The sequence below is a fragment of the Spinacia oleracea genome, chromosome 2, assembly GCF_020520425.1.
Source record: "Spinacia oleracea cultivar Varoflay chromosome 2, BTI_SOV_V1, whole genome shotgun sequence".
NCBI lineage: Eukaryota > Viridiplantae > Streptophyta > Magnoliopsida > Caryophyllales > Amaranthaceae > Spinacia > Spinacia oleracea.
Genome location: NC_079488.1, coordinates 108,574,840 through 108,588,877, shown reverse-complemented (window position 1 = coordinate 108,588,877; position 14,038 = coordinate 108,574,840). Strand labels below are relative to the sequence as shown.

The window sequence follows — 14,038 nt, the reverse complement described above, 5'->3', positions numbered from 1 at the left end:
AATTTCAGTTTCATTCATTTTGGTTTAGTTTAGTTCAGCTTCATTCAGTTTCATTCAATTCAGTTCAGTCCAGTTTAATTTAGTTCTCCATTAAATTCAGTTCAGCCAAAAAAAGCTCATAAGAACAAAGCCTTAATCATTTGACGGGACGGTGACCCTACAAAATGAATAGGGTGAATCGGTATGGGGTTTCGAGAAAAGCATATCTGACGCTCAATTAACTTATTTTTTACGCCCAATTAATAGTGTGATGGAATAGAAAGATAGAGTTTTGGTTCTCTAGAAAGTCGTGTGAAAATGATTGATGGCTTCTTGAATATAACATATCACTATTTATATATGAAACTAGTTAGTGGCCTGGACGATGTCCCGGAGTGGTGAATATAGTTTGAATATTTTTTACTCATTTCAAATTCACTTATAAATTTCTTTATATACTTCATATGTAGTTTGAGAATAATATAGATTTCATTATATATACAGTTTAAAAATAAAATTGGTTAACCAACAATCGTTAAACAGAATTTTTTACCATAAAACATTAGTTATGTACGGTTTTACTCATAACTTAGAAGTTTTTTAAGTTACAATATATTGTATATTGAGTTACAAAGTCCTGGAATACTTGACCTGTTTATAAAAATGGAATACTTGACCTGTTTTTCTTATCGGGCCGTCCCTTAATACTTGACCTGTTTATAAAAATGGAAATATTCTAACAATATTATATTATTTCTCACTCCACCCCTATTAACCCACCTACCCCCTACTCCATACAAAAAATAATTAAAAATTCAACCCCTACTCTCCCCCAACCCCACCCATTTACACATTTTCCACTAACTACATTAAAATAATACCCCACTATCAACTATTACCTATTAAATTAAATAAGTCAATTTAAGTCCCTTAAACTCTGTGCCGGTCAAACCGGGTCGAGTATTCCGAGACGGAGGGAGTACGTTCTTTATTATCATCTTATTCCACTTCTGATCTAATCATCGTATTTAATGTTTTTGTCCTATGATTATTAGTCTTGCGAAACCAAGTAAATTACACGGATATATCTATTCTATGAAAATATACCCCGAACATCCACATGGAAGGAAAGTTTGACGTAATTTTTCAAAATGTGATGAATATAAAACATTTCATAAAATTATGGTGATAAATACGAAATTACATTTTATTTTATAAAGGGAAAAATAATAAAAATACGTGAAACTTAAAAGACGATAAATATAAAAATAACCTTAAATTACTTAATTAGGGTACATATTTAAGAAGTCCAAGATCAGGCTTAATATCACTAACTTGAGTAATTACCCATGCCGTATTATTAGCATATACTAACGCAATTGGCGGGGTAAACTTCTTAACAGCAGAACGAATAGCTTTAGATATCTTTTCCCAGTTCGTCTCTAAGCTAGGGACTTTATAATCAGGAATAAAACTATTAATAGCTTTCCCTTCAATATACTTAAATCTTGCTGCCTCTGCAACCATTTGGATAGTAGTAAGAAGGAATTTAGCTTCATTTTTCCGATAATCTGTAGCCTGAATACTCTTCCCATATACATTCACCATGTACTGTTTTAATGGCTGAAATCCCAACTGCAGATTTTCTCTAAGAATACCAGCATTTCCTTCAAGATTCTGGTAACTACTCCCATAACCAATCGGAATAAGCTCTGTTGCTGTTGGAAACAGAGTCCTTACAGTAGCAGGAGTAATATCAGCAGCGAAATAATGTGCGCGTAAATTTGGTGCAGTTTGATCAGTGAAGGCGACTACGTATAAGTCGTTTCTGCTAAGAGCAAGTGTTACTGTTATTGTAGTAGCAGCGTTTTGTTTGGCTTTTAGGTCGATCAGAATGTATTTTGTTGGTGTTGTTGGGGGTGGTAACATTGGGATTCCCTCGTAAACTAGTTTTGGATCCTTTACTTTGGTTCGTATGTCACTTAGGAAGGTGTTGTATTTTGTTTTTGAAGCTGTTTCAAGGTCGAAGGTTACATCTGATACTGCATTTACTTGTTGGAGGATGATGACCCATGCTGATATTGCTAGAATAAGCCACACCTTCAGATTTTGTTCCTGCATTTTATTGGCCTTTTTGGGCTGCAAAATTATTAATGTTAGCACAAATTACTACACTTGTATAATTGTATTAGACCTGATCAACTTGATTCTAGCTGGTCCGATGGCCCGGCCTGAGAGTAGTAGGTTTTTGGGCAGTATTTTTAAGACTGTTTTCGGGCCCGGTCCGATGGCCCGTCTCGAAAGTAGTAGGTTTTTGGGCAGAATTTGTAAGACAGCTTTCAGGCACGGTCCGCTAGCCCGATAAAAATAGCAGGCTTTGGGGCAGAAAATTTAAGACCCTTTTTTGGGACTGGCCCGATTTTCAATTTTTTTGGTCGGATATTGGACAACTTAAAACCACAGTTTTAGTTATAAAATTGACCGGGCTTAACAACGGCCCGCAAAGCCCATTATTTCTAGTCGGAAATATGGGTTTTGGACACACAAAATTAGCCTGAAGTATGGCCAGGTCCAACATAATTGCTGAATTTTAGTCACGTCCCAACCCGACCTGACCGGAACCAGGCTAGGCTCGCCTTTTGATCAGGTCTAACTCATATGTATATACTAGATTAGATCCCGTGCACGCACGGATTTTGATATTTTTTTCACAAAATATTTTAACATACTGCATAGTTATAACATTTTTAACATACTCGTTTAAACTTATTCATCTAATATGCATATTTAAAATGCTAATATAACAATTTGACCAAAATATTGAGTGATATATTTTTCATTATTAATATAGCGATTTGACTAAAATAATACTAATTTAAAATAATTATTATTACGTATCTATTATTGCCATAATTTATAAACTAAAATTTGTTTCCATATATAAATACTTTATAAAAAAAGGTAAAGAATAAAAATAAAATAAAATATATAGATTTTTTTTAGGAAAGTGGTTTTTGGCGGGAAAAAATCGCACCAGAAATTGACACGTGTCATTCCTGGTGTCTCTTTTAGTATATAGTAATAGATAGTAATAGATATAACTTTAACTTATCATACACAAACTCTGGTCTTTACCACGCACTAAACTAGGATCTCATTAGTGAAAATACAAGCTAATAAAATGAAGAAGCTTAAATAAAGTTACAAGTTAACACAAACCTTTATGTATTAACAAGCTCGAAGTTGCAAGATGAGATATGATGGCAACAAAAAACAAAGAAAACTTAATATGTGAAGAAAGTTGAGAATAAGAAACTTGTGTTTATGCATTTGTGCAATGCCATAGTTGGGTTTAAATAAGAGTTTCGATTCACCTATGAGATAATGAAGATTGGAGAGAGGTTGTCTGAATTTGACCTGGTCAAACTTTTGCCACTGATGGAAGATAGGATTGGATTTTTGGCTTACTTACAATATCAATGTATATGTAACGTAAAAGATGTAGAAAAGGAATTAAGGATACAGTGTTACGTCTGGTACGGGGTGGTACCTTTGGAAACTAGACCTGGTTATCAAGCGGGGCGGGTCAGGGTCGGTGCGGGTCAAAAGAGGGTCGGGTATTAAAAGTGTCATTTTTAGCGGGACGATAATGGGCGGGTCAGAAGCGGGTCGCGAGTCAATAGCGGGTCATTAGTGGGCGGGTCAATAAACGAGTAATGAAAAATGAAAAACAAAAGAGCCATGTGCAAGTACAAGTAAATACGAAGCTATACACGTAATTTTTTGTATCATTACTATTTTAATTTTCAAAATAATTGTAGTATAAGTTTGACCCTATAATGACCATGTCCAATAGAGGCCCTGTCCAATAAGAGCCCTGCCCAATAAAAGCCCTATTAACTCGATCCTAACCCTATATCCATTGGACTACCCTGTCCAATAACCAGGTCTATTGAAAACTAGGCACGTCTTCGTCTTCTCTCATAAAATTACACAGGGTTCATTCGTTCAAAAGAAGAAAATACGGAAATTACTAGTAAAAGACTATGCTCCCTCTCTTTCGATGTAGTCCTACAAAATTATCAAAATCGCGATTATACTTTAGAACTGTTGGAATTATATCGGAAAATCAAAATATTACACGAGTTTGCAGAAGTAAGATTCTATGATAAACTTTGTAAAAAAATTACCCATTTTTAATAGACAACACTTATACATTATACTTACGTATACTAACCTTTATACTATACGTTTAGAAGTAAATATGGAGTAACATTTACGCGTATCAAGTTATCATTATTGTATTCGATCGTTGTATTGTAAGACATAAAATCGTAAATTAGAACTGATCGTGTATAAATCGCGACTTTAACAACCATGTACTCATGTATAGCTGCTTCTATGAGAAGGACAATACAACTTACAAATGGAGATCAAGATTTAAATCTGATTTAACTTACATAAATAATCCATCTTAAACGAATAAACGGTAGGCCAAGATATGTATAAAAATTAATCAAATGTTAGTTGAGAAACATTAAAATCCACATGCATGATGCGAGCGAGTTTGCGATGGTGGCTAGGGTCATGGTCATCCCTGGTCTGGAAATTCGAACTACGTTGTCATTGCATGGCCAACATGTTCCCAAGTTGACTTGCAAGCCGCCTCAATCATTTTTCTAATTATTTTCTAGTTTGTCATTTAATTTTGGCCCATACTCCATAGGCCTACTATCATACGGTCATACAACGTGATATGTTGGGTCAAACAAAGAATATCAATAGATCTGTCAAAAATGGCTCCAACAAGAAATCCCAAACCAACACTTCAAGAAATTATACCATTAATGACGGGAAATCCCGTCGCTAAAAGTCAATAATTGTTGATTAATGACGTAATTTTCTGTCGCGAACTCGTCACAAAATGGGGTCGTCATTGTCATTAATGAAAAATCTCATTGTTAACCCGTCGTAAAGGACATTTGTGACGGCTATTCCCGTCTTTGTTTGATTGTTAGCCCCGTCACAAAAGGCTTTTACAACGGATTTTTTGATCCGTCGTTATTAGGTTGTCATTAAAAATACAAAGTCTTGTAGTGCAAATCTGACTATGAAAAATTGGGTTTTGATTAATCGTTTGCGTCTCTAACCTCGATTTCATCAGAACTCCAGTAACCCGGAAAATGATGGGGTTAAACCAACCCAAACTGGTTCCCAAGCTTTCTAACCGAAAATCATTATTCTTATAGTAACAAAATGATATTATTCTTTGTTTTATACTCAGTTTTTTCCCTACACAACCATATATTTTTAGTTACAATATTTTGACTTTCATCTTCGTCACATAACTTACTTTGACCGTCTTTGTTGATTTATACTTAGGTTGTGTTCGGTGGTAGCAAATTTGGTAGAGGGTAGGTGTAAGTGTTTGGTGAGGTAGCAGTTAGCGGAGGTAGCGGTTGAGTTGCTTTTCTCGAATGCTAAAAGTAGCGAGTAGAAAAACTAAAGACAGCTTGTTTGCAAGAGTGAGTAACAGATTAATCAGCTTGAAATATAGCATTAAGACCTTGTATAGTGACTTATGTGGTCAAGAACAGAAAATGCAGTGGAGCAAAGGTGTTTGGAACAAATAATCAATTCCGAAGCATTGATTCTACATACCGCTTGCTATGAAGAATAGGCTGCAAGCCTGCAAACAGGGGCGGATCTTGTAGTGTATTTTTAGTTAGGGCCCGTCCTAAATTTGTGTATAATTGTATACTTGTATAATTATATAGTATATTGCTTAATTTTTTTTCTACCGCCCCCTCGTAAAACCGTTCAAGGTTAGCCACTGCCTGCAAACTAGTGCTAGATTACTAAAGATGGGGATTGTAGACAACAATATATGTTGCATTTGTGGCTCACATCAAGATAGTCACCAACATCTATTTTTTCGTTGTTGTTTCAATCGGGATTGCATCCAACAATTTTAAGATCGACTTGTCATCTCAAGGAGTTCTAATGATATTGTATAATTGATGGGTTGGATCCACATAAACTATAAGGGTATCAGTTTCAGGAGGAAGGTTTATTATGTTGCTATCGCTGCTACTGTTTATTTCGTATGGAAAACAAGAAACAATGCTCTCTGGAACCTTAATTAAGGTGTACTGGACTAGCAAAAAAGTAATGGAATACAATTTTTAGTCAAAAATAGAGCTGTAGTACCTCCGTTTCTGAAAGTTCTTTACGCTTTGGAAAATGTGTCAAAAGCACAAAAACTTTGACCGTAAATTCCACTATTATATACATCAAAATGTTACATGTATCTTGTCAGATTGGTCACGATATGTATTTTCAGAATATCAAATTTTTATAATTTTTTCACATACAAAATTTGATATATTAGTAGTTAAATATTGCATTGGAGTTCGTGCAAATAGTAACTGTAAAGATCTTTTTAAAACGGAGGAATTACAACTTATAGGGAAGAATGTAAAGCAGGTTCATTTAGCTTGGCTTAGATCTTCTCAGTGTCCTGTTAGTAGACCTGTCAAAAATCGACCCGAACCCGACCCGAAAATACTGGGTCCTGAACAAGATTTTGTGACCCGTAACCCGATTTTATCCGAACCCGAGCAACCCGAAAAGTAATGGGTCAAAACCCGACCGAACCCGTTTTGGACCCGACCGATTGAAAATCGTTGTATTTATAGTAATAAATGCGATTATGAGAAAATTTAAGCATAATAAACACGCTGTTTTTACTATTATTGTGTGTAATATGATTTTAATTTGAACTATACGCCATTTTATGGTTGAATTTGACTAAATATAAACTTATGTAGGAAAATTTGTTAATTTGTGCCCATATTTTGTATATTTATCACCTAAATTAATGAAAATATAATACGCGTTTTAAAATCTCTTAACCCGTTGGGTCGACACGAACCCGAAAGTTCTGGGTCTTGAACAAGCATTTGTAAACCCGAACCCGAAAGTGACCGACCCGATCTAACCCGAACCCGAAAATAATATTTTACAACCCGACCCGACCGACCCGTTTGACAGGTCTACCTGTTAGTATAGTTTGGGCTATTTGCGTGGTTGCGTACCTCTGTTTGTTTTTGCTTTCCCTTAGCTTAAGGAAGGGGGTCCTTCATAGAAAGTTTGTCTTCCCTAAGGTAATAGCTAGATTGTTATACAAGTTTGATAGAGTAATACAATTTCTTTGCTTGTTTTCCAAAAAAATAAAAGTAACAGCGGGTAGCATTTAAAAAATTAAATTATAATAAAGTTTTAAATAATAATATGATATTTATTGCATTTTCCTATCTCAATCGCTACTTTACTGAACAATCATAATCAGTTTTATGGTAGGCTTTTAGATCTGTGATCTTGGACATTAAAAAGCAAAAACAAAACTCTCTTGCGAGAAAAGAAGAACAATCCATGTCCTTCAAGGGATAGACGGTCTTCGCACGAGGATGAATCATTATTGTCTACTTAAAAACAAAGCAAAACAACAGGAAAAATAAATACAAAATATAATTAAAGGTTGAGGCTTTCCACCGGTATAAAGAACCGATGGTAACTCGTTACAGATTTGTAGTTCATGAACTTAAATGAGCGATAATGCTTATGTTTATGTTCAAACTCAGTTATTTAATGAACTTCAACTTGTGTTTATGCTAAGTCATCTCATTTCTTAAGTAAACGAAATAAAAGAACTTTATTCAAATTCAAACTCATTTACACCATCCGTCTACTTCAATTTTCCTCTTTTCTATGAGTTTTTTTTTGTGAGAAACCAAACAAAATGACCTTTTTTTTTTTTTGAGAAACCAAACAAAAAACCTAGTTTGCAATTATGTTCTTTCTTCGAAAAAAATACGAAGTATAAGGGATTAATAGCTTTATCTCCAATTCATGGGGATTATTAATAATTGTATATTTGTATAGCAAGATGGTATCAACTGTTTTTAAACGCCGTGTACTCCCACTGAATAATGTTGGACTGATGAGGCAGCTCAATCTTTAACGATTTGATGAGACCTTTGTCTAGTTGGTTGATAATTCATCAACCCCACAATTAAGGACCAAGTTGTCTCAACACTCTCAACTCTTAACACTCAACCAAAGTATTAATTGTATCTAATAAATTTTAAAGAACTACAATTAGAAGAAATTTAGTTCTGGGGAAGTTGGTTAATTAAAAATCCAATATTATGCAGGCAGTCTTGTGTTTAAAGAACAAAACAGAAACTAGGGCCCTGTTCGGCAAAAGTAGCGGTAGCGGGTAGCGGTTCAGTAGCGGGTAACGGTTGGAGTAGCGGGTAGCGGTCAATAGTAGCGGGTAACGGTTAGCTGTCAAAGGTAGCGGGTAACTGATATGAGTGTTCGGTAAAAGTAGCGATTGATATTATAAAATAAAATAAAAGGTGAAATATTATTTAAAACTTTATTATAAATTTGTCAAACGCTACCCGCTACCTTAAACGATACTAATTTTAACGTTTGATAAAAGCTACTCAACCGCTACCTCTACCGCTAACCGCTACCTAAATCGCTACGTCGCCAAACACTTACAAATTTTACAAGTAGCGTCTTGACTCGGTCAAAACGCTACCCGCTACCTCAAAAGCTACTGCTGAACACGCCCTAGGTTAAACCGGCGGCAGACATTCAGGTGGAAGAGCTTCTTTAGGGGGTGGTGGTGTTTTTGGGGCTTGATGTAAAACGGCCTATAAACCATCATGGACAAAACGAATCTCATACAGGTATCATATCGTCGAGGGTAACTATACGTCTATACCTGTCAATCGGGTTGGTCGGATTGTAAAAAATATATTTCCGTGTTTCGGAATAATTCGGGTCAGTCATTATCCGGTTCGGGTTTACAAATGCTTGTTCAAGACCTTAAACTATCGGGTTTTGGTTGATCCAACAAGTTAAGAGATTTTAAACGCGTATCATATTTTCGTTAGGTAGTAAATATATAAAATATAGGCACAAATTAACAAATGTTCTTAAACAAGTTTATATTTAGTCAAATTCAACCATAAAATAGAGTATAATTCAAATTAAAATCATATTATACACAACAATAATATGTAATAACAGCAACGTGTTTACTATGCTTAAAGTTCCTCTTCAATCAATCGGGCCAAATACAGGTTCGGTCGAGCTTTGAGCCACTTTTCAGGTTGTCGGGTCGGATAAAATCAGGTTACAGGTCACAAAATCTTGTTCAAGACCCATTATTTTAGGTCAGGATTGAGCCAATTTCAGGCCAAGTCTATTTTTGACAGGTCTAAGGGTAACTGAAGGTCTCTGTAAGACACGGTAAGAACGTTTACTACAACTCTGTGTCTCTGTAAGACCTTGTAGTGAACTGAAGGTCTGATATACCCTCCCAATGACACGGTAAGAACGTTTACTCCAGCCTAAACAGTCACACAGTGAAGTGGCAGAGGGAGGAGACTGAGGACCCTTGCAGTTAAACTTGTCCTCCAAAGTTTCAACCTTGTAAATCAAAATTGCACACACTGCCATAAAACAGACAATACAAGAGAAGAATTTCACAACTAGAAGCTAAACATAGAATATTAGAGGTTGAGACTTAAAAGTATCCGTAGCACATAACAAAAAAAAAACCACCACACAGCAGATTGCTAGATTAATTTCTCATGCACAAAAATATTGGTACAAAACCAAGACAGTAGATATAAAAACCCCATGCTATTAGGTAGCTTGTTCACAAAATAAAGTCACTCGAATTTCTAAACCTTGAATATCAAAACAGAGTAAAACAAATTACTGAACCCTAACATCTTATGAAAGCTGTTTCTTCAACTTAGCAAGCTCCTGCTTCACTGCGCCACTTTTCTGCAGGGGGAACAAAATGAAATATGAATTAGCATAATGATTTTAAAAGATGATGAACAAAAATTAGCAAGTCACTAGTATTTCTTTATAAGAGCTGGCAAAAACGTTAAAATATGTTCTTTTAATAATTTTGTTTTAGTTGCAAACTTTACGGTTCACCCCAACTTTTGTAAAAATTATTAGATGCACCCGGGTCCGGGTGCACCTAATGCACCCGGGTGCCCCTAATATGTTCTAAATTTTTTGCAATGCAAGTGGGTAGGTAGTACATTACATTCACGATCACGTTTTCAGATATATTTAGGGGAAAATAAGGGTTATTGAATATGGGTGAGGTTCGTTTGGTAAAGTTAAGTGGTAAAGTTGCCAAAAATAGATAGCTTGGAACTGGAACTAAAAGGAAAGGTCCCAAAATAAAAATGTTGCAACTAAAAGAGAACAGAGGAAGTGTAACATTACTCCAATATAAAGTGTTTAACCAAGTAACCTTTAAAACAAGTATGAAAGAACATTAAAATAAAAGCATTTATTCACAATCCACACAAACAAAATCGCAAAATGGCAATTGTAACATAGGGATTGTAAGATAGAAATGAAAGCATTATTCATGCAAAACAAAAACAAACCTTAATCTTGGCAGTCATGATCTTGAATCTGTCGAAGTCATTTAGAGCTGCTCTTCGCTTCTGAACAATCAGCTTCCTACCCCAAGAGCAGTTCTCCCACTTGTTCTTAACATCTGCACCATCATTGCAACTTAATCACAATGCACACAAAAAAGCAACAATAACAAAACAACCATACAAATCAAAAAAACCATACCAGCAGTCTCCATAGCTTCAACCAGGGTTTTCTTATTTGGCGACTTCTCAATCTCAACCTTGATATCAGTCAAAGAAAGCCTTTTCAAGTTCATTTGTCCTCTGACCATATCAGGAGCATCTACTAGAACCTATAATGAATTTTTCTCAGAAAATCAGATTTGAACAAGACAACCACTGGACACAAACATAAGTTAACTATAATTGAGCATAGTTCGAATTAAGTAACTCGGACACATATTCAGGTGTGGGATACGGATAAGTGTTCATGTGACAGCCTAAGCCATGCTACAAAAAGGTTCTCACTGATCCAAAATAAAGGTTGAGGGGTCAATACCTATATGAGGGTGAGTACACGAAAACTCGAGGTTAAATACAGAACTGAAATCAGAAGTGCAACCAAATAGAAAAGAGCTTACACTTCCACTAAAAACATCGTTCCCAAATCCACTAATTATACGATAGATATATGTAACCACAAGTAAACAAGAGAAAACACAAGAATGGAGCATGTTTTACATTAATCAAAGAGGAAAAAAGCACCAGCTTATCCTAAATTAAATTTTGAATGAATATCCAACATACATTGTTTTTTTTGGTTAACATCCAACATACATTGTTGTATCTACAATAACCAAGTTCAGCATTCTACCAAAAGAATTATATCAATAATCCAAATTGAAGATTTAAGTATCTGTTCTCTATACCCATAGACCCAAATGAGAGTGTCGAGCGCCGAGTACCCAAATAATTGAGATTATAATTGAGTAACGCTGTGAAAGAGAGAAGCTTTTACTAAGCACATATAGTTCACACATTTACTATTAAAAGCGATAAAACAAGATTTGAGCATGTGTTACAATGCAAAAATGCAGGCAAAATTAAGGAAATCATGCACCAGCTCGTCAATAAATTAAATAATGACGGAATCTGAAAATCATTTGTTCTAATTGCAAACTCAAATACATCTGGAAACCTAACCCTAACAAAGTTTCAAGTACATCAGTTCAAATAAAAACCTAAAATCTAATAGATTCATTGCAAAATAGTCGAGAAAGAGGAGAGAGAAAGGGTAAAAGGGGAATTACTCTGTTTTGGTCGAGAACATCAACAATGACAACAAGTCGGCCGTAGTCATTGCCATAGTTGACAAGAGCTACCCTTCCGATCTCCACGTACCTCTTGAAAGGCTACATCAATTCAACAGATTATATGATTCAGTACAAACTCCATGGAAATTAGCACAAGAGAGGAGAGAGAAAGAGAGAGATTACCATTTTTGAAATGCGAAGGTTTTTGCTTTCCCTGAAGTGGAGTTGCGAGAGAATGAACAATGAAGGAGGCAACTGATGACAAATACTGGATGCGTCTAGGTTTTTATTAGGTTTATACCCGTTAATGGTGAAATGGGCCTCCGAGGCTTTCGGGTCCCAATCCCAAAAGTCGAAAGTATCATGCTCAAACATCAACTATTTTGGGTCAGGCCCAAGTTGATAAGGATCGAATTGGGCTTAGATCGGGCCAGCATGCTGGCTATTTAAATCCCACACAAATTTGGTTTGATATGAGCCCGTTGTAAGTCCAGCACAAAAGGAAGTTAATGGTCATTGCTTCATTGGATACTAGATTTTAGCCCGTGCGATGCACGGATTTTGTTAAATCGTTAAGTTAAAATAAAATTCCTATTATAACTGCTATATTTTATATAATAGATTAAATTAGTATTTAGGTTGGAATGAGAGGTTGAGTTCTAGGAAAACTCTACGCCGTCGGTGAGGAATTTTACTTAAAAGGTAAAATATTAAATTATAATATATTTTAAATTGGAAACATATTTTCTAATATAAGACTGATTTATTATTTAAATATTTGGTAACTTATAATAATTAGGAAAATTTGTAATTATTAATCCAATATTTGCCCGATTTTCTTTAATTGAGCCTACCTATGCAATATTTCTAAATAATCCAACATTTATGACCCAACTACTATTATTAAGCCTAGCAAGTTAATAACCTGCTGTAACCGGTATTCACCCTTACGTGGCAATATAACCGTTACAATTTTTTTTCCCTCCTTTTTTTTAATTGTTATTCTAATGTTCGTTCCTCTCTCCTCTGCGATTTAATTGCTTCATCTCTGCAATTTTCGTTCCTCTCTCCTCTGTTCATCATTTCTCTTCTACCTCTTCTCCACCATTGTTGATCCCTCATACCTCTCCATTCGAAGTTCGTCAAAAATAATCAGCAATTGCTATGACTGGGTTAAACCAATCAACTGTTGGATCTGGGTTAAGGGTTAAGGGTTAAGAGGAGAGAAGGGTTAAGGGTTTTTTGGAAAAAAAAAATAGAAAATCCTGTTTAGGTGGCACGTGATGAGACGTGTCCAAAATTTTAGGAGGAAAATCAACTTCAGGTTGTCAACGTTTTTAATGTTGACTTTGTAACAGGTAACCGGTCACACAGGCTTAATAATAGTACTTGGGTCATAAATGTTGGATTATTCAGAAATATTGCATAGGTTGGCTTAATTAAAGAAAATCGGGCAAAGGTTGGATTAATATTTACAAATTTTCCTAATAATTACAATCGGAGATGATTGTTTATTAGTAGAGTATGTATTTTAGTATGAAAAGGAATGTAACTATGAAGAATGTATCTATTCATAATTCTAGTAGTAGAGTAATTAGTAAAATCTCCTACGGCTTATTTACTATGCAATTAGCCAGTAATAAGATAAAAATTGGGAAGTCTGTTTGTACTTTAGCATATCATAGTCAATTATTTATCATGATTGATTTTTACTTATTCAGTGAAGTTTTAATCAACTACAGAGTACTATTATTATTGGTGTGCTTAATTAACGCTTTATTTAGAGCGTTATATTATATTGTAAACACTATAGCATGTATAGTATACTTCGTATTAGAAAATAGACAATATTAGAAAAGTATAACTCTAGTTATTATTGAGATATTTGTCATGATTTTATTTGATGTGAATAACAATAATGAGATACTCCCACTTATTTATAACCTTAATATATTGGGTTTAAGTTCTTTGCTTTGGGTACTTTTCCCCTTCGTATAGCCTAAGTACGTATAGATCCCGATAGTTGGTATGACCAAACCCGAACCAAAAGTTTTCCAGCTCCATTCAGTTCAATTCACAAGAACGACATTGTGTTCATTTTTATTCTTTAATGATCTATTTTATTTATTATATAAGTATTACTATTAATTATAATGTGATTTTCATTTTATTATTATTTAGTGTTTACTTTGGACAAATTTTTATTGTAGATTTTGGATTAAATTTTATTATAGATTTATTTTAATTATTAGAATAATTGATTTTGGATGGAATTGT

At 34.7% G+C, this 14,038-nt stretch overlaps 2 protein-coding genes across 2 annotated transcripts; both read right to left on the bottom strand.

Moving 5' to 3' along the window:
• Positions 1 to 1,133: 1,133 nt before the first annotated feature.
• On the bottom strand, positions 1,134 to 3,400 carry LOC110782141 (protein synthesis inhibitor PD-S2). The gene is made up of 2 exons (XM_021986246.2): positions 3,199 to 3,400; positions 1,134 to 2,118 (listed from the first exon to the last, which is right to left on the bottom strand). The coding sequence occupies exon 2, from the start codon at positions 2,098 to 2,100 to the stop codon at positions 1,267 to 1,269; it is 834 nt and encodes a 277-aa protein (XP_021841938.1). The 5' UTR covers positions 2,101 to 2,118; positions 3,199 to 3,400; the 3' UTR covers positions 1,134 to 1,266.
• A 6,140-nt stretch (positions 3,401 to 9,540) lies between these two features.
• LOC110782142 (60S ribosomal protein L14-1) lies at positions 9,541 to 12,160 on the bottom strand. The gene is made up of 5 exons (XM_021986248.2): positions 11,945 to 12,160; positions 11,759 to 11,860; positions 10,672 to 10,801; positions 10,476 to 10,588; positions 9,541 to 9,849 (listed from the first exon to the last, which is right to left on the bottom strand). Exons 1-5 carry the CDS (start codon positions 12,134 to 12,136, stop codon positions 9,796 to 9,798), a joined length of 591 nt encoding a protein of 196 aa, XP_021841940.2. The 5' UTR covers positions 12,137 to 12,160; the 3' UTR covers positions 9,541 to 9,795.
• Between the last annotated feature and the right edge of the window lie 1,878 nt (positions 12,161 to 14,038).

Coding starts and splice junctions, on each gene's coding strand:
- LOC110782141 (XM_021986246.2), bottom strand. CDS start 2,100: ATGCAGGAACAAAATCTGAAGGTGTGGCTTATTCTAGCAATATCAGCA.
- LOC110782142 (XM_021986248.2), bottom strand. CDS start 12,136: ATGTTTGAGCATGATACTTTCGACTTTTGGGATTGGGACCCGAAAGCC. Junction 11,861..11,944: donor ACCTTCGCATTTCAAAAATG/GTAATCTCTCTC, acceptor GAATTGATGTAG/CCTTTCAAGAGGTACGTGGA. Junction 10,589..10,671: donor TGAAGCTATGGAGACTGCTG/GTATGGTTTTTT, acceptor ATGATGGTGCAG/ATGTTAAGAACAAGTGGGAG.